Source organism: Leishmania infantum, chromosome 7, assembly GCF_000002875.2.
Source record: "Leishmania infantum JPCM5 genome chromosome 7".
Lineage (NCBI taxonomy): Eukaryota > Euglenozoa > Kinetoplastea > Trypanosomatida > Trypanosomatidae > Leishmania > Leishmania infantum.
In genome coordinates, this window is record NC_009391.2 from 478,032 (window position 1) to 499,408 (window position 21,377).

Genomic DNA, 21,377 nt, shown 5'->3' on the forward strand with positions numbered 1-21,377 from the left:
CATCCCCGCCCCCCCCCTTCCCACGCCTTCGCTGTGCTGCCGCCCAGCCAGCGCGATAGCGAAGTGGGCGCGGTAAGAGGGGCGCATCGGCGACCACGTCTCTCTTCTCTTTTCCTGAGTGGAGCGCGTGTGCCGGCGCTCACCTCGACTGCTGAGCGAGGCAGCGGCCAGCGCTGCCGTCTTTGCAGGCGCGGCGCTCACGCAAGCACAGAGACACACTTAGCGGCACAGTGAGTTGCCCCACGCTTGTCGGCATGAAGGGCGTCAGTCTACGCCGCCAGCAGCGGCACAGTCACCAGCCGAGCGTCTCGCAGGGCAGCGACGCGCCGGTGTCGCTGGTGTTCCGCACCCACGGCGACAGCCTCTCGAAGGCTGCCTTTCTCTTCTGCCCAAAGAACTTTAACTTGACCAACCCCGTCACCGCAACAGGCTCGGCAGCAGCAGCGGCGGTGCCGTCAGCCTCGTCGTCCGCCTCGCTTTCGTCCGTCAGTGGTCTGCCTGCCCAGCCGGCGCGGCACGGCGTCACCGCGTCGCCGCCGTCGGCAGGCCCGCATGATGGAAAGCGCTTCACCAGCGCAGTGTCGTCCAGTGCCGCCGAGAGCGTGCAGACTCTCGTCGAGGCCATCGTGGAGCTGCGCCCCTCCTTCTCCCAACCTTTTCACCACAGCCACGGCGCCTGTGGCGGTGGGATGGGAAGCAGCCACAATCTCTCTGGCCTGACCGCCGGCAGCCCGCTCACGAGCGGCACTGGTGACGGAACCACCGGCTTCCTCGGCTTCCCCGCACACACGCCAAGCAACTCCTCAGTCGGGATTGGCTCCTATGTTGACTTGATGGCGCTGTCGTCCTTCGTTTCTCCGCCCTCTGGCGGCAGCTTCGCCGGTGCGAACGGCGCTGAGGGCGGCGGCATGGCGTTCGCGCCGTCTGTAGGAGCCAGCCGCAACGGCGAGTCGTTGCACACCTCCGCCGCGTCGCCGCGGCAGGGTGGTGCTGCCGGCTTCAATGCCGGCATGCTGGGCAGCTCCAGCTTAACGAGCATCCCATCGCTGAGCGGCGTGCCAAACACGACTGCTGGTGCTGCTGGCGCTGGCAGCGGAGCCGCAGGCGGCTCCGGCGTTGCGTCTGGCGGTGGCGTGGCGGGGGCCGGTGAGCTGTGCTTCCTTATGCACCCCTCTGGTGGTTGGATATGCCGCGCCATGGCGTTTAACGAGAAAGAGGTGAGCCACGCGAATGGTGCTATCAGCGTTAACCAGTCCCTCACGTCCAAGTGCGCGCTCATTAACGAGGTCGCCAAGGGCAAGATCATGGCGCGCATCCTGAGCTCGTACCAGTATGTGCAGGAGCGCTACGGACTCTCATACGTGGAGGTGACCGTGGACAACCAGTACCTTGGCCGCTCCGACATGTTTCTCATATCGGAGGCGCTGCGGGAGCGTATCCTGTACGAGGGCGAGGAGATGCACGTCTGCGGTTTCCGCATTCGCGTGCGCGAGATGCTGCAGGAGGTGGTGAGCACGTCGAACACGGCGCCAAGCAGCGCCGCCACCTCCCTTGTGCCTCCCGCGTTCTCCGCCTCCTTGCCGGGCGTGAGTGCGTCACCGGCAGCCGTGCCATCCGCAACCGCGACACCTGCTGGCGTAGCCTCTTCCGGTGGCACTACCGGCACTGCAGCTTCTGGCGTTAGCGCTTCGGGGAACGCCATGAGCATCGGCGCCGGCGCCGCGGGGGCTGCCGGGACCGCTGCGGCATCAGCGGCGGGCGCCATCGCGCACATTCGCGTCGGCCATGGCATTGTACTGCCCACCACCCGCATCAACTTCCAGTCCCTGTCGCCGGTTCACTACATCCTCCTCGAGCTGTCGCGTGAGATGTGGGAGACGACGATGGACGGCCGCATAGCGCTCACCTTGGCCATCCGAAAATTCCTCAGTGAGCTGCTGCTGAAGCAGCTACCGAAACACAAAGCCTCCCCGCTTATCTGCGTCGTCTTCACAGGACGACTGCGCAAGGAGTTCCAGTTCAGCCGACACAGCGACGTCTTTCACCTGCTGGAGTTGCCGCGAGATCTGCGCAGCAACGTCGACATTGTGGAAGAGATCCGCATGCACTGCGAGGCGCTTGTGGATCGCGTGCTGCGGGAGGTGCAGGACTCCGCTTGGCGGCAGCTGGAGGCCGAGGCGCGGGCGTACCGCGAGGCCGCCGCGGCGCCCCACTCGCGCGCTAGCGGGGCCAAGGGTGCGGGATGTAGACTAGCGAACGACGGCGACGACCTGGACACCGACCCGCACTTGCTTCGAGAGAGGGAGGGGTGCGCTGCTGCTGCTACGACCAGCGTCCCAAACCAGTTCCCGCCAGCGAGCGAGACTCTGAAGCGGGGCCGCGCCAGCGCAGCCTTTTCCGCTGCCACAGAAGCCACCTTTGACGCCTACGTGCGATCGCGCCAGCAGTACATCGAGAGCATCACGGCGAAGAGCTTGTTTGTGCACGCGAAACAGTCGAACACGCTCGAGGCACTCAGCATCCTACTGGAGCGGTGCACTCACAACTACATTGATCGCAATCTCACGCTCTGCGGACACGCTGTGACGGTGGTGTCGGCCGGAAAGGGCTTCTACCAAGTCACGAACAATCTTGTGCAGGTTGTGTGCGCTCGGCTGCACGACACAGGGCTGGAGAAGGTTCACGTCGTCTGCATCGGCCGCCCTCCGCTACACGTGACGCCGCTGCTCGAGTACACGTCCGACGATGACACGCTGCGGTCGCAGTACCATCTGCACAGCTGTGTGCTGTCGGGTGTCGGCGTCGGCGCGCGGGGCATGAGTGGCGGCGCGCCTACGCCATCATTACCCTCAGGGGAGGCGGAGCGCTACTATGAGACCCCGGAGTGGATGTTCGTCTTCTTCTTCCACGCTTCTCTTCAATATAAAAGCGGCGGCGAGACGGTCTTCGAGCTGCTGCCGAAGGAGTGCTGGCTGCGGGAGCACTCGGTGATGGCGGCGCTCGAGTCGCTGTGGCCGACGCCGCCAGAATCGCAGCAACAAGCGCGGCAGCAGCAGTCTCGGGTGTACTCGGCGTCGACGCTGTTGTCTGGTGGTGCGGCCGCTGACGGTGGTGAGGAGGGTGGCAGCGCCTCCGCCGGAGCGGACGCGACGACCGGCATGAACAGGGGGGGCGGGGCCGCTGCGGCTGCCGCGATGATGGGCTCGTGCGGAAGCCCCAGCGTTGCTGCTGGAGAGCTGCCCCTTCCGGGCGGCAACCCACCTCTGCTCATTCCCGGGCTGGGGCTGCGCTCCTACCCCGTGCCCGAGGTGACGCTCCCGGTGCATCCTCACTCTGCCAATCTACTGCTGTACGCTGATGGCTGGGGCCCCGGCACACCGGAGCCACAACACGTTGTCCTACCCGCTGGGGCGGCCGCTGGCTTTGCCGCCGCTTCAGGCGGCATAGGAGGTGGGCCTTCTCAGCCTCCTGTCCCCTTGCACTTGCAGCCCTTTTTCGCCGAACCTTTCAGCGCCTCGTGGACCGGCAGCATGAGCGCCGAGCAAGCCCCGTCACCGACGTCGCCACTCTGCAGCTCGAGCGGTAAAGCAGCAGCGGCGCCGGTGTCGACAGTGTCCAAGAACAGCAGCCCTCTGTTGGTGCGCAACACGACCACCACCAGCAGCTTCGCCTCCCCGACGGCCCCGACGCAGGGGTCCATGCCACGCTGGCTGACGGGCACCGGCACACTGGGGGCACAAGTCATGGCTTGGCAACAGACGCAGCTGCAGCAGGGGCTGCAGCCGATGCTCGCCTCCTACACACTTCCACACAGCTCAGCTGGCAGTGCGTTGCTGCAGCACGCGCGATATGCGCAGCCGATCCAAGCATTCAACTGCATGCCATTCATGACGGCGGGGGCACACAGCAGCGGCATCTGGGGTATCGAAGTCCCCCCTACATCGGCGGTAACGTGGAGCTCCGCTCAGCCGCGGCGCTCCCGCACTGGGGTTGCCGGGGCATCCGGTGCAGCATACCACCATCTTGCTGCACCCAACGGAAATGGGGGCCATCACACGACAATGGTGGCGGTGGCGGCCTCTGGGCTCGGCGGCGGCCGAGTTAGCCACCCCAACAGCCTGCCTTCCTACTACGCCACCAGCGGCAAGCCAGCTCTGCACATCAGCCGCTCCTTCGACCACAAGACGACCGCGAACCTCGAGCACCATTCCCTTGGCGGCCTCGAGCACTCCGTGCGCAGCGTCGGCTCGTCTCTGCTGGGGCTTTATGCCAACGCACCGCGCCTGCAAACCCGCTCACTGCTGTGGCGCGACCGCAGCACCTCCAAGTCCAGCATGACCTCTATCGTCACTTCCGTGGCAGCCGCCACCACCGCTGCGGGCACAGACCTCGGTGTCAGTTGCAGCAGCGCCGGCGGTGGGCTGCGGTCGGTGCAGCTGCGGCTAGAGGATGGCCACGTGTACCGCGATGTCATGGGCGTGGCCGCCTCGTTCGCCTTCTGTGCGTGGTACTGCCTCCACGCGTCCAAGCCGTACCAGGACTGCGGAGGCGGCTCGACGGCCGTGGCGGGCACCGGTGCGACGAACGCGCCCGCATCACACGCCATGGCTGCACGCCAGGGAGGCAGTGGCGCCGCCGCCGCTGCAATAGCTGTTGCTGGCTGCTCGTCGCCGTTTACGGCGGCATCGATGGCTCGGAGGCTTCTTCAGCGCGATGGGCAGCCGAGCGCTCTAGCGGAAAGCGCCGCCGGTGCAGCTGCCGAGTCTAGCTACGGCGATGCCTCTCTCCAGCCTTCGGTGAAGAGCTGGCATAAGGCCCCGAGCGGCACGCGCAGCGACGCCGTCTTCTGCGGCTGCAATGTGGTGGACAGCGACTTGCGCAACGGGTATCTGATCCTGGAAATTACCATCAATGCGGCGGTGCTGCCGCAGTCGTTCTGGTCGCCTCGGCTGCTTCTAGACGACAACTGCTGGGCCCACCTCATGAGCTGCTTCACTGGCCGCGATGACCGCCTCACCTTGGATGATGAGCTTGAGTTTGTCTCCGAGGAAGGCACAGATGACGACGCCCTCACTATTGATGGCAGCAGCACTGACGGACAGTCGTCGCCACTGAACGGCAGCAGCGGCCGAAGATGGCGTGAGGAGGATGGTGGAGGCAACGTCACGTCATCGGCAGCCGCAGCGACTGCCGCGGCGGCGGGCAAAGAGACGGGCGGCGGCACCCGCGGCGTCCCTGACAGCGGTGGCGCTGGTGATGACTACCACTTTCAGTCCGACTTCCGCCCTGCCGAGGTGTTCTGCCGCTCCCACAGCGGCATCACCCCAGATGGGCGGACGCTCATCATCCCCACGCACAACAACGGTGTGCACTTCCAGTCCTCCGAGGAAATCCTCCTGCGCTTCAGTCCGCAACTGTTTGTGTCGACCGTGGACGAGGTCGATGAGGTGGCGCTGGAGCAGGTTGGCCCCACGACGTCGACTGTGCCGCACCACCACGACACAGCTGCCGTGGATGATGAGGCGGTAGAGAGACGGTCAGCTGTGAGCTGTGTCTCGCGTCAGATATCGCGCAACGAAGGAGGGGAGACGCTCTTGGGCGGTGCGGCTGTTGAGCCGGCGGGACGGCAGGATGCCTTCGGGCGCCTGCAGAAGGACGAGAAGGGGAGCTGCTCTTCGCCAACTGGCGGCAGCGCCGCTGCAGCGGCGACCGCCGGTGCAACGGATGATGTAGGTGGGGAAGGCCAAGCACCGGTGCCTCCGCATCAAACTGGTGCAGAGGTGATGCAGTGCATAGTCGAAAGCGGCAGCAGAAACAGCACTGACAGCGTAGCAATATCGCGTGCCAAGACGGCGAAGGACTCGACCGCGGCTGCGCCGCGTTCGTCGAACTCCGCTTGTGCGTCGGGCAGCGTGAACATCGATGCAGAAGCGATGGAGCCGGCGGCGGATGTGCCGTCGCGGCAGACCGCGGCGCCGGCGACTGAGGACACGATGACGTCAACGGAGTCGCTTCCTATACCAAAAGACGGCATCGCTCGCTCTACAAAGTCCGCAACGTCGACATCCCGACCTTGGCCACTGCGCCTGCGACCGACAGCGACAGTCACCAACTCCCCAGCGCTAGCCGCAGGGGCGCCGCCGCCGCTGCCCTTCCGCGCGCACGCGCTGCCCATGACAGCGGTCAGCCGGCAAGGAAGCAGCAGCATCGCTGGACCGCCGTCGTCGTCGCCGACTCCGACGACGGCGACGCACCCGGCCGGGCAGCACCCCGCGTACAGCACGTTTCACCACGACGAGGTGCCGCTGATGCCCGGCACAACAGTGACCGTGGGTTTTGTGCAGCTGCGCAACAGTCTTCTCTTCGCGATCAAGCCCATCAACCCCCTTAGACATGGCTCTGAGGAGGAGCATCGCGAAGATCTGACGGCGCTGTCGCAGTCGGCCGAAAGCGTGAGCACCGCAACGGTACTGCGCCGTCGCTGGCAGTGGAAGCACCCTGATATTGCCGCCGAGCCGCAGCACCTGGCAAGCTGGACGCGTCTGTGCACGTGTAGGCTGTTGCCCTTGTACGGCAGTAAGCCGGCTTACCCGCGTGAGAGCTTCTACACGGTGTCGCCTCACCAGTACACTGTGACGAGTCACGGCGGCAGCCACGCCGACTCGGCGGAGGACAAGCGGCGGTTGCTGGAGTTTGTGCTGCAGCGCCTCCAGCAGCAGTATCAGATAGTCGTCGACAGCCCTGGCCTCGCCGCTGGTTCGCAGTGGCCGCGCGCCGACCCGTCGCCGAACGCGCGGTTGGAGATGTCACTCGGGCACCAGACGCACACGCTCAAGGTGGGCGAGACGGCGAAGACGATCTCGGTAACGCGCATGCTGCACCGAGGCATGTATAGCAACGGACAGGTGACGCACATGCTGAGGTACCGCTACTTGCTGTGGAACTACCTGGCAGACGAGTTCACCACGCGCGAGGTGCACATGGAGGCTCAGGTTGGCGAGCGCAGCGCTTTCCGGTGGGAGTCGCTCGATGGCTGGCTGCAGGAGCGGCCGAAGGCGTTCATCCCACGCGGGCCAGACCTCTGGCTGCGCTCGCGCGAGGTGGCCGTCGCGCTGCTTCCCGAGGATGCGGCCAACCCTCCGTCGTACGAGGAGTTCTGCCGCTTCATCAACTACAGGTTCTCAGTGCATCTGTCTACATACGGCAAGGTGGCGTGGAGGCCGCACGAGGGCGGTGTGTCGCTCGACATCTCTGAGCCGATGCCCCTGATTCTGCCCGCAACACCGCCGTTGATGGAGGTGGCGCTCGTGCACGACAACCCGCTCACCTTCGACACACGCAACATCGTCGACCGCGTCACCGGCCGCACCGTCGGCTTCGAGGTCCCCGTGCAGGAGCGGTTCACGAGCGTCGACATCAGTCTGCCACATGAGTACGACAGCCACTGCTGCTACTTCTTGAAAGTGTCTTGGCTGGCGTGCGCCGCCTGTATCGTCGTCGACTGGATGGGCTCCTTCATCGCGAACGCCGCGCGCTTTCACTTCCACGCCGTCCCCGTGGGCTGCTACTACAACAGCCCCAAGGCGGAGTCGCTGACCGCGCACTATGACGTCGAGGCGGCCTCGCCGGATGAGGAGCCGGCGCTGCGTCGCGCGCTGGTGGAGCTACTCATGACGCCGGCCTACCACTATTACCCGGACACGCCGGTGCTGACGCGCAACTGCCGCCTCGTGCACTTCAGCGGCCTGTGCTGCGTCATTGTGCCCCCGAGCGCGACAACGGTGGCGCAGTGGTATCAGAACGCGTTTGTGCGGCAAGGCTCTGTGGAGCAGCTGGAGCTGCTGGCGCAGTTCAAGGAGGCGGTGACCAAGGCGCGGCTGCGTGTCGCGGACGTAGCCGCTGGCCACGCCTCTGCTGCTGGCGTGCCCCCACCCGGCAACGGCGGAAGTGTGAACTACTCTTAGTGATTTCCGTGTGCCGTACTGCTGTTGCCGCCGCGGTGCTTGCGGCTCTCCGCTCGTAGCGTTGTTGCTGATATTCGAAACGGTGGCGTCTAGACATTGCTGGGTGACGAGGCACGACAGTGGCGCATAAGAAGGGAGCGCGGGTGGCTCGGACAATGATGGGCATCCTGCTGATGAGCGGGTGGCTTGTGTGCCATAGATGGAAAAGGCAGCACATGCAGGCGCCTGAGGCCAAAGGCGGAGTGGGGGACCACCTATGGGTACGCAAGCAGTCGTCGTGTGTGTGGAGTGTATGTATATGTGTGTGCGCCCCCCTCCCCTCTCTCCGTTTCTTGTCACGCGTCTCGCTCTCCTCACCGGCGCCACATCTTCACTGTAGTTCTTGTCACCCCCTTCCCCTTCCCCTTCTCCTCCCTCACCTCCTCTCTCTATCTCCGTGCTCCTTAGCTGCACTCCGAGTTCCAGGGACGCCCCCCTCTCCCCAGCCACCGACCACCACCGCCACCGCCGCGTAGTAAAAAAGCATTTTCTCTGGTCTTTGCGACACAGCGGCCCTCTCTCCGGCTCCTGCTTCCGCGCCGCGTGTGTGCGTGCGCTTACCGCGAGCGCACCGTGTTCTTTTACCCAGCCTTCTGTTTTTCGCCTACGACGGCTCCCCTTAGCCGGCTGTGTTGGCTCTTCTCGCACCGCCCCGCTCTCTCCTTCCTTCTCGCCCTCTGCATCTCTGTTAGCAATCATGTCCGTCGCCAACGCTGCGTACCTCCCGCTCATCGGCAGCTGTTTGACAGCAGGAGAGCAGACGGCGCTGCAGTGCTCGCTTCCACTCCTCTCTCAGCGCTACCGCGGTACACCGATGAAGCTGTGGGGTAAGGTCACTGGTATCAAGGCAAATTACTGGGTCGCGCAGGCTTTCCCGAACGGCGAGTTCGCGCCGGCTGTCAGCTTCTACAGCATCGATGGTGGAAACACGTGGACGATGCTCTCGGAGCTGACGGAGGAGCAAGTGGCCCTGTGCGAGGCCCTCCGCGGCCCCTACCAAGGGGTACCAAGCTACGAATATATGATGCGTCAAGATCTCCCGGCCGAGACAGACGAGGCCGCCGTGACCATGCCGACGCCGGACGGCATTCTGAAGAAGGCCGAGGACGACATCGCTGCCGCCCGCGCTGCTAGTGACGCCAACAGCGACGCCGACGAATCCGAAGGCGATGACGAGGAGCAGGACGACGAGGAAGAGGAGGAAGAGGAGGACGAGGAGGACGCCGGTGCCGTGCCGGCGCCGCGCAAGCGTATGGCGAAGTTCCGCATCCTTAGCGTCACGGAGGCGATGCGTTTAGCCCACTTTGTGCAGCTGCACGACGCGGACTGTCGCCTGACGGTGCGCGGCATGTACGTCCTGCAAGACGGCGCGGCTGTCGGTGCGCGCAACAGTACCTTCGGCGGCCAGCCTCTGCACAACGCGAAGAAGCCGTCGTGCTACGTAAAGATGGCGCGTGCGGGGACGGAGGAGCGGAACCGCATCCTGTATGGCCCCACGTACAACCCACACACGGACTACTTGATGCCCATCACGGACGATGCCCCTGCGGGTGTGTGGTCGGTCAAGTACAACGCAACGGCGAACGTCGTGAGCGTGCGCAACCTCTTCTACGAGGGCTCCCTCTTCTGGTACCGTCCGGGTACGCTGGAGTGCGGCCAGGTCTACTGCGGCCCCGGCGAGCGGAACTTCGACCTGTGCTTCATGCTGTAGCCGGCTGCTGGTGGGGCTTGACGCGAAGGCGCTCGCAGGCGGCGTCGGAGATGGCGAGAGGGGCGACGGAGGCCGGTTCGGTGAGAGCCACACCCCACTGCAGGGAAAGGTGTGGCCCTTAACGGGCGCACGCGACGAAAAGGAAGGCAGAGGTCGGTGGGACAGCACGGAGTGCCCGCTGAAGTGTGCGCCTGAACGCTTGAACAGCTCGTTTCCCGCCAAGGCTGCCGCTCTGTTCATGAGGGACATCGTCCCGGATGCGCAGCGTAGTTCACATCATATTACTTTCCATACACCTGCCTCGTCTTGTCTCTCTGACCTTTCTCCGTCTCCGCCGCGCCCTCGGGAGTGGTGCTTGCCTGAGTGTGCGAGATGTACATAATATCTGTTCGAGAGGGAAGACAGGAAGCCGAACGGCGCGGCTCGGCACACCACCTTCACCTGCTCACCTTGGCTCTTCCCCCTCCCATCCCGTAGCCACTGCCGTAGCTGCTGCTGCTGCTGCTGCTGCTGCTGCGCTGAACGGCTAGCGCTTTCCCGGTTGGGCGACGTTGCGGTTGTCTGCATGCTTTGTTGAGCACGTACTTCGCCTCGGGGGCTGAGTGGGTGTGTCTGTGTGTGAGCGGCTCCTGGGGCTTGGTGCTTCCTTCTGTCCTTCTTTCTTTCATGTACCGGTGGGCGCCCGTACCCCGACGCGCTTCATCTTCTCCCTTCCATCGTTGCAGGGTTGCGTTGTAGCGGTGCCCACCCCCTCCCCCTTGGCGCACATGACGTCACTGCCCACCACCAGGCGAGGCATCAAGAAGGCCAAAGTCACTGCATCGCACATATGGGGCGAAGGTGAGTGAAGGCCATTGTGACTGACCGCTCCTTTCGGAGTCTCTTAAACGCACACACACACAGAGCGAGCAAGCGGGATCATGCGTGCGTATGTGTGTGGACGCGTCAACGTCTACTCCATCTCTCTTCTCCACATGCATACCCGAACACGTGCGCATCGGTGCACGCCAGTGGGGGTGGGGTGGGGGAGGGGGACAACGGCCGCTCCGAAGTCACAACCACGGCGGCCTCCTTTTTCATTCCAAGGGGGAGGGTGCTCTCATACACGATTGGTGCCCGCTTATTCGTTTTATGGGGTAAGGGGAAAGACCCTCCACCTACGAACCTACTTCCTGCGCGCCCGCCCGCTCTGCCTCCCTCACGCACAATCCCCATCTCTCTCTCTCACCGCCTCTCGCACACACAGAGGCAGTCGGCTTCCCCCCTCCCCCCCCCAAGCCACGCTCCTTTCCTTGACCGCACACACGCACACACGACAGCATCGTTCGCTTGCATGCCGACACGCCCCTCTTCCCTCTTCTTCGTATCTCAGACGGTTGCGGTCTTGCGCTCCTGTCCAACCCGATTGCCTTGACACACAGAGACCGGACTGCCACAGAGCCTCCCCCGCATCCCCTTTCTCGTATCATAGCCCCTCTGTTACCCTCAGCGCATCTGCCCACCACGCTGAACTCCCTTCGTTTCTCTCATCGACGCTGCCTGCTCGGAGCGCGTGTTCGACTATACAACGGGCAGCGAGGAGTGGAGGCGAAGGAGGCGGGGAGACGACCGTCTTTCGTCGCTGTCTAATCCCGGCTTCTCTGTCGCTCAGGCACCGCAGCGCACCATTGGTTCCGAAGAGCTATCAAGGAAGGGGCACTGCAGCACACTGCGTGCGTGAGCCTGGTGGCGGCTTGAGAGCCAGCTCTTACAACCTCACAGACAAGTCATCGAGTAATCTTTATCGGACGCCTCCTGGCCCCCTTGCACACTGCTGCCCTGTGCGTACGCGTGGATACGTGGCCGCGCCAGGCTGTTGAGCTCCTCTTCGCGCGTTGTGTGAGCTTTTCGTGTAGTTTTCTGCTGTGGTCGCACCCGTCCCTGTCCGTCTCTCTGGCCTCCGCCCCTTTCCCCACGGTGCCCAATGTCCTCTTCGCGTTCGTGGTCGTCATCTGATGGCGACAGCAACGACCACGCGGCCTTGTGGTGGAGCGATGACAGCGATGCGGCGAATTCGGTGACAGACGAAGCGAACGCCAACGCTGCGACGCCTTGCCATTGCACCGAGGAGGACAGACCGGCGGCGGATGGCGTTGCCGGCCGCGTGGAGGACGTCGGGCGGCTGGAGCCGAGGGAGCGCATTCATCGGTACATCGACCAATGCATTCCTCCAGCGCTCATGTCCCATCAGCGATCCGCGGACGGGCCTCTGCTTGTCCAGCTGTGTGCGGAGCTGGAGGCGTTCGGCACGCCAAAGGCGTGGACGAATCACGTGCCCGCTACGGTGTTTGACGAGTACGCGGCAACAGTCGAAAAGGACGCGAGGGGCAGCGAGGCAACTCACCCCCACAGCGCCGCCCCGGAGCTGGGGCCGCGAGCTGACTTGTTCGAAGCGGCCTTGTACTCATGCGAGAACGTGGCGTACCCCTCGCACCCGTCGTTGGCGGAGCTGCGCCGCGCTGCGGGGTGTGACAGCGGCGCCACCGTCCCCTGGTCGACGCTGACGCGTCACTTGTCGTACCTGAGTGTGCGACTTCACGGGGTGCTGTCCGCGCCACACGGCTGCTTTGGTGCCTACGTGCTTCCGCTACGCCTTCAGGCGTCGGTGGTGCCGCTTCTCTACGCCTGGGCGACGCACTGGCCCCTCATCGAGGCGGATATTGAGTGCTGGCGAGCGGTCGTGCGCTGCTTTTACGCTGCGTGCCGACCACCGAGCCCTGATAAGGCGTCCTCCGACGCGAATGTGGAGGCAGCTCTCAGATCAACCTTCACGCTGCCGTGGCAGCCGCTGGCGGCACTCTGCCTGAGCGCTCGAGACAAGCGGAACGCTGAGTTGCCCTCGTGGCGCTCCACACTCACCGCCATCGTCACCTCGCTGCCGTCGCTGTGCCGTCGCGCGTCGCCTCACTTTAGCGCTGCCGCCGTGGACGGCCTCTGGGGCCTCGTAGCCGGCCAACTCGCGCCGACGGAGGACGGCGTTGCTGCGCTGTCCCTGTTTGTACGACTCGTGCCGTACCGTCACCTCTGCCAGCCGAAAACAGATGTGGTCGTAACGCATGGCGCTATCGAGAACGAGGCCATTACCTCGACAGGGGAGAACAACCGCGGGTCTCACAGACAGCAGGAGAGTGAGCTCGCATCCACCACGGCGGCAGCCGCGCCGCCGCAGCTGACGGCACGGGCAAAGCAGATCCTGCGCTTCCTGCTGGTGGAGACGGCCACGTGGCAACCGCCAGGTCGTCCCTCGCCTGCGGTGGCGCCGAGCGGTGCCAAAGGGAGGAAGTCGAAAGCGTCGGCGCGGGGCTTTTACCTCACATGGGAGAAGGCCGTCATGACCTTCGCCGGGTCGCTTGCACGCGCGCATCCCGGAGTGGCTGGCATGGACGCATTTGCGGAGCCTCTCTTCACCGCGTGGCTGCAGGCGCTACAGCTGCCGGCAGGGAGCGGCGCCGGACTTCCAGGCGCTTCCGCGACATCGGCGGCCGCCGTGTCGCATCTCATGCGTAAGGGAGGTCATGAGGCCAACTCGCCAACAGGCTTGAACACTGCGCGTGGCGGCCCGGAGGCGAGCTCGCGCGCAATCAGCTGGACAGCGGCACCGTACGTGCGCCTGCTGAACGGCTTCCCGGACACCGGCGACTCACCGCTCTGGCGCCATTTGGAGCGGTGGCTCCACGCCACTAGTGTGCTGGTGCGTCCTGGCATGCCGTGCACGAAAGGCAGTGCAGCCGATCGCGTGTGCGACTGCTACAGCTCACTGGCGCGCGAGGCAGTTCGTCGCTGCGCTCCCAATGAGAAGAGGGCAGCACCCAAGCGCCAGGCGTCACGCGGCGCGGCAGTCGTAGAGGGGCCTGACACGCAAGCCAGCGCACCGCCCGACGATGCTGCTGCTGAATCGACCGCGGCGCAGGCAGCGCGCCGCTGGGGTCCCGCCACGGCGGAGCGGTTTGTCTCTCTGCTTCTTCCGCATGCTGTGGCGGCGTTTCAGGCACGGGCGCGGCAGGCGCAGCCGCTGTTGTGGGCGCTGCTGCGGCTGTCGCCTGCCACGGTGCTGCCAGACTTTCTGAATTGTGTGCGGACGGGCCTACGCAGCCCCACGGAGGTGGCGGCGCAGCGTGCTGTCTCGACACGGCTTCTCACTGGCGCCGTGCCCACCATCCTGGTAGATGCAGAGGCCGCGTCGCTGCTGCCCTCCAACACGAGCAGCGCTACTCTGCTTGCCTTCCTGCGGGAGACGCTGCCGTCGATGCTCACGTTCGTGAATCCGAGCGACGTGGTGAGTGCGCTGCCTGTCCTCTCGCTCGTGGCGGTCGCGACGAGCTATGCCGGAGCGGAGGAGGTGTTCGGCACCGTCGACGAGGTGGACGCCTTTGCGAAGGCCTACGTGGCGCGTGTGCTTCCGCTCTTTGCTGCCAACGCCGACGTGAAGGACGGCCACTTTCCAAACGCCGAGGTGATGGTTCGCGCATTTCTGCGGACTCTGCCGTCGACGGCTCTCTCGATGGTGACGCGCGAGGTGTTGCGAGAGGCGCAAAGCCGTGATCACGGTGCTCGCATGGCCGGGCTGGTGCGCATGGTTGCTGCCTGCGCGCCGGCTGAGGCATGGGCCTGGGCACAGAAGCACTGGCTCCGAGTCCTGCTTGACACGTCTGCGCGAGACGCCGAGGTGGAGTGGGCGGCACCGCTGCTAGCGGCCTGCGTCGCCGACCTGGGCGACCGCTCGCTCGCACGCGCGCACGCCACATCGATCTGGCGCGGCGTGCAACTGCAGCTTCGCATTCTGACCAGTAAGAAGCGCCGCACCGCTGGCGCCCAAGTCATGGAGGCGCTCATGGCATCGCTGATGCGGCCGCGGGAACGTTCCGAGACCCATCTTCGCATCTCAAGCGGCGAGCAGCTTCGACTGCAGCAGCTGCAGGCGACGGCGACGGCCCCGGGCTCTACTCGTGTACCGGGTTCTGCTACTGAACTGCCGTTGTCAAGGATCGGCACGGCAACTGAGGCGCGGGTGTACGTAGAGTGGCCGGGCGCAGAGGATGTGCAGGTGGCGGTGGATCTCTTCAACGCGTCCCTCCAAGACTGCGTGCACGTGATTGAGGAGGTGAGCGGTGGCGCCGTCCTCAATACCGCCGCAGCAGGGGCGACAGTGGCGGTTTCAAGCGATGGTGACATTTCGCTTCACGCGCAGTTCTTCGCGGCCGCCTCCACCGCCACCGCAGCACCAAGCAGCGGCGCTGATGCTGTCTTGTGCGAGAGTGCCGCGGCTGTGACGCGGCACAGCGTTCTGGAAGGGACGCTGCACTGGATGCAGCGACTCCTCTGCGCATGCGAGTGGGTGTTTATCGAGCCGACGCCGACCGCGACGGCAGCGGACCCGCAGCAGACGCGCGGCGTGCCGTGGTGGGACGTGGATCCACACGTGCCGTGGCGCCCCACCGGCGCCCCGCTGCTCCCAGCGTCGTGCAGGCCCGCGTACACGCGGGCGGAGGTTTTTGAAGTGCTTCGCAGGTGCGTGTGCCTCCCCATGCTGCGCCAGCACGTCGTCGTTCCCTTGCGTCAGTGCGGCGTGGAGTTGAAGGAGTGGTTTGGCGCGCCTTCCGGCGAGGAGGTGCCCACGTCGGCTGACGACAGCCAAGCTGCCGTGGTGGAGCTGCTGCGACTGCTCCAGTGGCTGTCGTCTTCCATTGTGCGGCTGCCTCAGCAGCGGTGGCGACCGGCCGCGTCGCTCTCGCACTACCTGCGCCGCATCATAGGGAGGCAGTGCCCATGGGTGCGTCGACGTCTACCGCTGGGGTGCTGGGTCGACCGCTCGCTGCAGCTGCAGGTGGAGGCGGTGGCGCACGGGCATCTACCAGTGACGCAGAAGACGTTCTCGGACGTTGTGTCCGTTGTGCAGAGCCTGTGTCTGTCGCCGCGGCGGCCCGTCTGGGGTGGTGCGATGCGGCTGCTCGTGCACGTGCGCCTCTTCGGCGCCCTCGACAGCGCCTCGCTTGCGATGTTCGAGGGCCGGGTGCGCGCCGTGGCGGCCGACATCGTCTGCCAGTGGCGCGCAGGGGTGGCGTCTGCAGCGTCGGACACCGCCGTGACGAAGGCGGCACTGCGTCCACAGGAGCAGCGGCGGCTGCTGCCTGCGACCACCACGGCGGCGGTCGAAAGCCCCGGTGACGGCAACGGCAGAGCTGGCCAGCCACTTGCCCGCAGCACTCCGGCGGTCATCGGAGTCGCACCTTCCGCGACGCTTCGGCTGCACACGCTGCAGGGTGCAATGGAAGGGGTGCAGACGCTCCTGATGTCACTGGCACTCAACCGCGAGTTCTTCGAGGCGCCGACCACGTGCATGGAATCGCTGCGCTTCCTGGTTCGCTTCCCGGAAGAGCTGCGCTCCGTCACCGCCGGGCTGCTGCTGCCTCAGTTCACGGAACGCGTGCGCTCGGCCAAAGTGCTTCTCATCACCGGCGCTGCCCGCTCTCCCGCCTTCACGGAGGAGCTGGTGCAGGTTGCCTACGAGCTTGCTGCCACGTACCCCGCGCGCGCCGTGCTACTTCTGGCGTACGCCCATCTTGTCTACTGGCCGTCTCCGTGTCGCTGGGTCTCTCTGCGCGCCGTACGCTACCTAGCGCGCCTGTCCCTCTCTTCCCACGTCGTTTTGCGCTGCGTGGCAGCTGACCTCTTACAGGCTGTGTCGCTGCCGGTCACCGTGCGTGAACCAACGTGGACGGTGTGCGCGGTTCCCGGTGCCCTTGCGGTGCCCGCATCCTTCTTACTTCCACCAGACGCAGCGAAGGAGCTGCTGAGTGAGACGGAGCAGCGGGCGCACGAGGCTGCCGTGACAGCGGCGCAGGACTGCGTGCAACGACTGACGGAGGCATGCCCGTTGATGCCCTACTACGTCGGCACGAAGGGCCTCGTGCTTCCGCTGAGTTACCTCACGGTGCCCAGGTGCGCAGCGTCCGCGCTGGGCCTGCATCCGGTGCAGCCAGGCTCTGAAGCGACGTCTATTCACTGCAGTGCGATCACCGGCGCCGCCTTTGTGGACGCCATCACGTACACGCAGCCGCCTGACGCTGCCGCTTACCGTCTTCAGTGGCTGGCGACGCTGCTGGGCGGCATGAATGGCGGTGGTGGCGGCGTCACGGTCGTGGATGCGGAGGAGGAGAGCTGCCAAGCAGCAGACGCAACCGCGCGACAGCTGAGTCCGCATTCGTGGGTGCTGCGGCTGCTAGCACTGCCGGTCGAGTGCTCCCAAGTGCATTATGACCGCCAGGTTGCGTCTCCAACCACGGTCGTAAAGCTGCTCGCCTCGCTGCCGCAGGAGCCGGCGGCGAATGATGCATCGTCGCCGTTCTCTTCTGCTGCCTCGCTGCTGCTCGAGTGGGCCGATAATGCACTGCGGACGTGGCGACGCCGTCGTGGTAAAACCCACCAGCCCCGCGGCGGGGACGAGCAGCGCACATGCGCTGCGGACACAGACGATTGTGACGGCCCTTCCGTGTCGTCCTCCGAGCGTGGCGTGGCAGACACGCCGCCCACTCACCTCACCGGTGGCGAGGGAGATGCACAAGGGCACGCCGGCAAGCATGACGCTAAGGAGGGCGCCAGCGAAGTGGAGGAGGATGAGATGTATCGCCTCTTTCGCTCTCTCGCGATTGTGTCCTCGGCCGTGCTGCGACTGACTGCCCCACTGCGGCCGACTGCAGCGCCGAGCTCGGCTCACAAGGGCCCCACAGATGCAGAGCTTCGAACGCGGGCAGTGCACTTCTTCTCTGACGTTGTCGCGTGCGTCTGCAGCCATGCGGCCGTGCCGCACAGCGTCGCGCAGCGGGTCATGGCTGTGGCTTTCACGACGCTGGGAGAATCGCTGACGTCCGAGGAAGTGTGGATGGTAGTCTATGCCTTGGTAGGTCAACTGGGAAGTACGACCCACGCGGAGACCGCGACCGCCGCCGCTGATGACGCCCGCAGCAGCGGCGGTGATACGTGGTCACAGCGACGGCAGCGCCTCTTGTCCTTCATCGGCGCCCTCTTCTGCGGTGTGCCTCCAGCGGTCATCGGGGCCAACCTTCCCCGGCTGGTCGCCCTCATCGAAGCGCACGCGCAGGTATTCAGCTTCTCTTCGGCGGACCAGGTGCGGCAGATGGCGGCAATGGCTGTAGCGCAGCTGATCGGTTTCACGGCTCTGCAGAGCAACCTTCGAGTTGAGTTCAACGGCTGTCGCACGGCCGCTGATGCGCTGATGGTCTCGCTCATGCAGCGTGCCAACACCACCGTGTTCCATGGACGGCTTCCGCTTGTGTGTCTCGGGTCCGAAAGCGAGGACAGCCTGTCGAAGGCCTCGTCAGCGACTCGCGCTGCCGCCGCCATCAGCAGCGGTGAGGCACCTGAGTCTGCCGGTGTTGGATCGCCGACCTCCCAAGACGCTGCGCTGCTCACCTTCACCGCCCTGTGCCTCCAACAATCCCCGGCGGACATGCTGGAGGCACACGCACGCGACATGGTGCTGCTGCTCTGCTGCTGTCTTGACCTGTCCTTCACGGAGGTGCAGCATCTTCACGAGGCGGTGGAGGCGGCTCTCGCCTCTCTGGTGGCTCTTCGGATGTCCAAGGCTCGTGTCCATGAGTTGATCGAGCAGCTCTGCAGTGTCTGTACCGGCTCAGTCGCGTATGGCACATCACGACGGGCGAAGGTGGCGTGCACGCGTGCACTGCGTCGGCTCATCTTTCCGAACCTGCACCGCATCGGCAGGTTTGCCGTCATGGAGCAGGTCGCTGCCGCGAGCCTTGCTGCATTGGCACATCGTGACGCTGGCATCCGTGCCGAGGGTAGCCACCTGTTGGCCGTGCTTACCAAGGTTGCGGCCGAGGCGCAGACACGCGTGCTAGTGCAGCGGCTGGTTCAGGAGCTGCGTCAGCTGCCTCGTGAAACCGCCGCGGCCGCATCTGCGGCGTCAGAGCACCAGCGGGAGGATGCGCCCTCCAGCAGTGGTGTAGGCGCAGTATCAGTGGGTCGTCGCGTGGCCCTTGTGCAAGCGCTCGGCGCGGTGGTGCTGGCTGACCCCGGTGAACCGTCCTCTTACGTACCAAAGGTGATGGTGCAGCTCGCGGGCTGCGCGCGGGAGGGCAACACCGAGTGCGGCCGTGTGGCGAAGCGCGTCTTCGAGGAATGGTGGCATGCGCACCGCGAGGGGTGGGAGCACGTGTACAAGTCGCGCTTTACTCCTGCGGAGGTGGATGCGATGTCCGACCTTCTTCTCGCACCACGGTACTACGCATAGGTGAAGTGTGTAGAGGTGTGCGTGTGTGTGAGTGTGAGGAAGGGGAGGAGGAGATGGGCGGATGAGGAGCGGTGCGGCGGCCTTAGCTGCAGCAACCACGAAGAAAGTTTTGCATACCACTATCCCTCTCTTGTTAATGCCGGCCTTCCGCTCCATCTCTCGCTGACAGGCTTGCCTCTGCTCTCTCTCTCTTGACCTGTAGCACGATGGCTTTATATATATGTGCGTGTCTGTGTGGCCTGACTGTCGGGGACATGTTTGGCACTCATGCCTTCTCTTTAAGGGCCCCGTCGCCATACGACATACCCTTCTTCCTCCTTCCCCCATTTCTCTGGTAGAGTTTGCGTGCTTCTATTTCAGTCTCCTCTGCCTCTCGAGCCACTTCGGCGATTTGCAGGTGCGGGAGAGTGACACAAGAAGCACAGAGAGACGCGTGCGCGCGAGTCGTGCGCAGCGACACGGTTCCACTCTCTTCTTCTACGTCCCTAATGTTCTCGTGCCAGCCACCACTCCTCCCCCCTCCCCTTTCTCACCCACCCTCGATGATTTCACTGGCTATGCACGGTGGATCCTGTACCTTCACAATCATATCGCTCGAACCTCCGCGTTATCGGCGCCGCGTAGATCAGCTTCACCAACCCACCCAACGGCCGCTCTCTCCTTTTGTATTCCCAGAAGGAGCGCTGGGCTGAAACTTCTCTTCCACCGGCTTTGCCGACTCACTTCGCCACGTGCACACAAGCACACGTCTCTTGCGTTGCCACCTCGTCGTCTTCGCTCCGTGAGCACCGACTCTGTGGCACAGCGACGACCGACCCAATCGAGCCGATCAGTCCGCCAGTGGACTTGCGCACGTGTGTCGACACACACCCACGTACGCACTTCATACGTACACATCCACATACGCGCCGGGAGCCTCGGTGGTGGGTGTAGGAGGAGGAGGGGGGCGCCGTCACACTCGTCAGCCCCTGTCCTTCCTCCGGCTTGTATACAGGAAGTGAACGAAACAGAAACAAAGGGTTCCCCTGCTTCCCCCTCGCTCCCTCCGTCTCTTCATCAGTCTCCAAATTTCTTGTGCCGAAGAAGATTGCCTGGCGAGCCTGTGCTCCCGCGATCACGTGCTCGTCGCCGGCATTCGCCTTGTGCTCGATCCCGCTTGATCGACGTGTGGGCCGGGTGGTTTTGGTGCCACCGCCGCTGCTGCCGTTGTCTTCTCCCCTTTTCGCGTTGTTATTTTCTTGTGTGTGTGTGTGTGTGTGTGTGTGTGCGTGTGCGTGTGTGGAGGGGTATCGGCCGGCGTTGTGGCACGCCCCCCGCCGCCTCCTTCCTCCTCCTTTTCATTTTCTGCGCCGTGCATGTTTTTGTTTATCATCTCCCCCCCCTCCGCTCGCCTCCTCACGTTCGTGTCTCCTCCCCCTCTCCTGTACGCCCACTTTGCCACCGACCACACCCGCCCCGCCCCGTCCACTCTCTCTGCGTGCCGTTGTGTGCGCCTGTCTTCGGTGCCCCGCCTCCGCGGCTTGCTCTTCGATCTCCTCTCATCTCTTTTTCCTCTGTTCGCTCCCTCGCCCCCTTTTGACGCGGATCGTCTCCACTGTTCATCGTGTCTCTCGTCATTACCTGTGCGCTGAGCAGGCCCCCATCCGCTTCCCCCTTCCTCTGTCTCTCCCTCTCTCTGCGTGCGCGTGTGTGCGCCTGCTGGGGTTTCGCTCTTCTCATCGTCTTTACTTTTTTTTTTGCGGCTCGCCTAGTCTGCTCTCCTCCCCTCGATCACGCTGTTTGGCTTTCCTGTGCTGTGTTCCTATAATTCGTTTTGGGGATCGAGTCGATACAGCCTACGTTGGTGTTTTCGTGGCCGTGGTGGTGCTGGCTGTCCCTCCCTCCCCCCTTCCCTTCCCTTCCTTTTGCCTCACGCCTTGACGCGCTCACAGGCACGCAGATACACTGCAACCCTTTTTTCTGTAGATGTATGTACTGATACCCTGCCGCCGCCCCCGTCTCCTCCTACATTGCTGTGCATATCTCACCCGCTTTCTTATAGCAAGTTGTCATGTATATCAATCTCTCCCCCTCTCTTTCTTCTTTCTTGTCGTGCGCTTCTCTCCCTTTTCATTGTCTGCGCGTCTCGCGCTCCGCGCGCGGCTCAAGCATCACTGCCACGTCCCCACTATTCTCCTGTCGTCGTGCTCTCCGTTTTCTCCGCGCGTTCGTGCGTGCGTGAGCACACGTGTCTCCCCTTCCGCTGTGTGTGAACGTGCGCGCTTGCAAACACGGCAACGTTGAAGATGTGTGCGCAGTGATGGTAGACTACCACGACACAACTTTTCCTTTTTCCCTTGGCGTGCTCTCACAC

General features: G+C 64.5%; 3 protein-coding genes across 3 annotated transcripts; all 3 read left to right on the forward strand.

Annotated features, from left to right (window-relative positions):
* Positions 1-254: 254 nt before the first annotated feature.
* LINJ_07_1070 (conserved hypothetical protein) lies at positions 255-7,964 on the forward strand (the record flags this gene model as incomplete). Its single annotated transcript, XM_001463270.1, has 1 exon — positions 255-7,964. One exon carries the CDS (start codon positions 255-257, stop codon positions 7,962-7,964), a length of 7,710 nt encoding a protein of 2,569 aa, XP_001463307.1.
* Positions 7,965-8,700: 736 nt separating this feature from the next.
* Positions 8,701-9,714, forward strand: LINJ_07_1080 (conserved hypothetical protein; the record flags this gene model as incomplete). Its single annotated transcript, XM_001463271.1, has 1 exon — positions 8,701-9,714. One exon carries the CDS (start codon positions 8,701-8,703, stop codon positions 9,712-9,714), a length of 1,014 nt encoding a protein of 337 aa, XP_001463308.1.
* A 1,963-nt stretch (positions 9,715-11,677) lies between these two features.
* Positions 11,678-19,024, forward strand: LINJ_07_1090 (conserved hypothetical protein; the record flags this gene model as incomplete). Its single annotated transcript, XM_001463272.2, has 1 exon — positions 11,678-19,024. The coding sequence occupies one exon, from the start codon at positions 11,678-11,680 to the stop codon at positions 19,022-19,024; it is 7,347 nt and encodes a 2,448-aa protein (XP_001463309.2).
* Between the last annotated feature and the right edge of the window lie 2,353 nt (positions 19,025-21,377).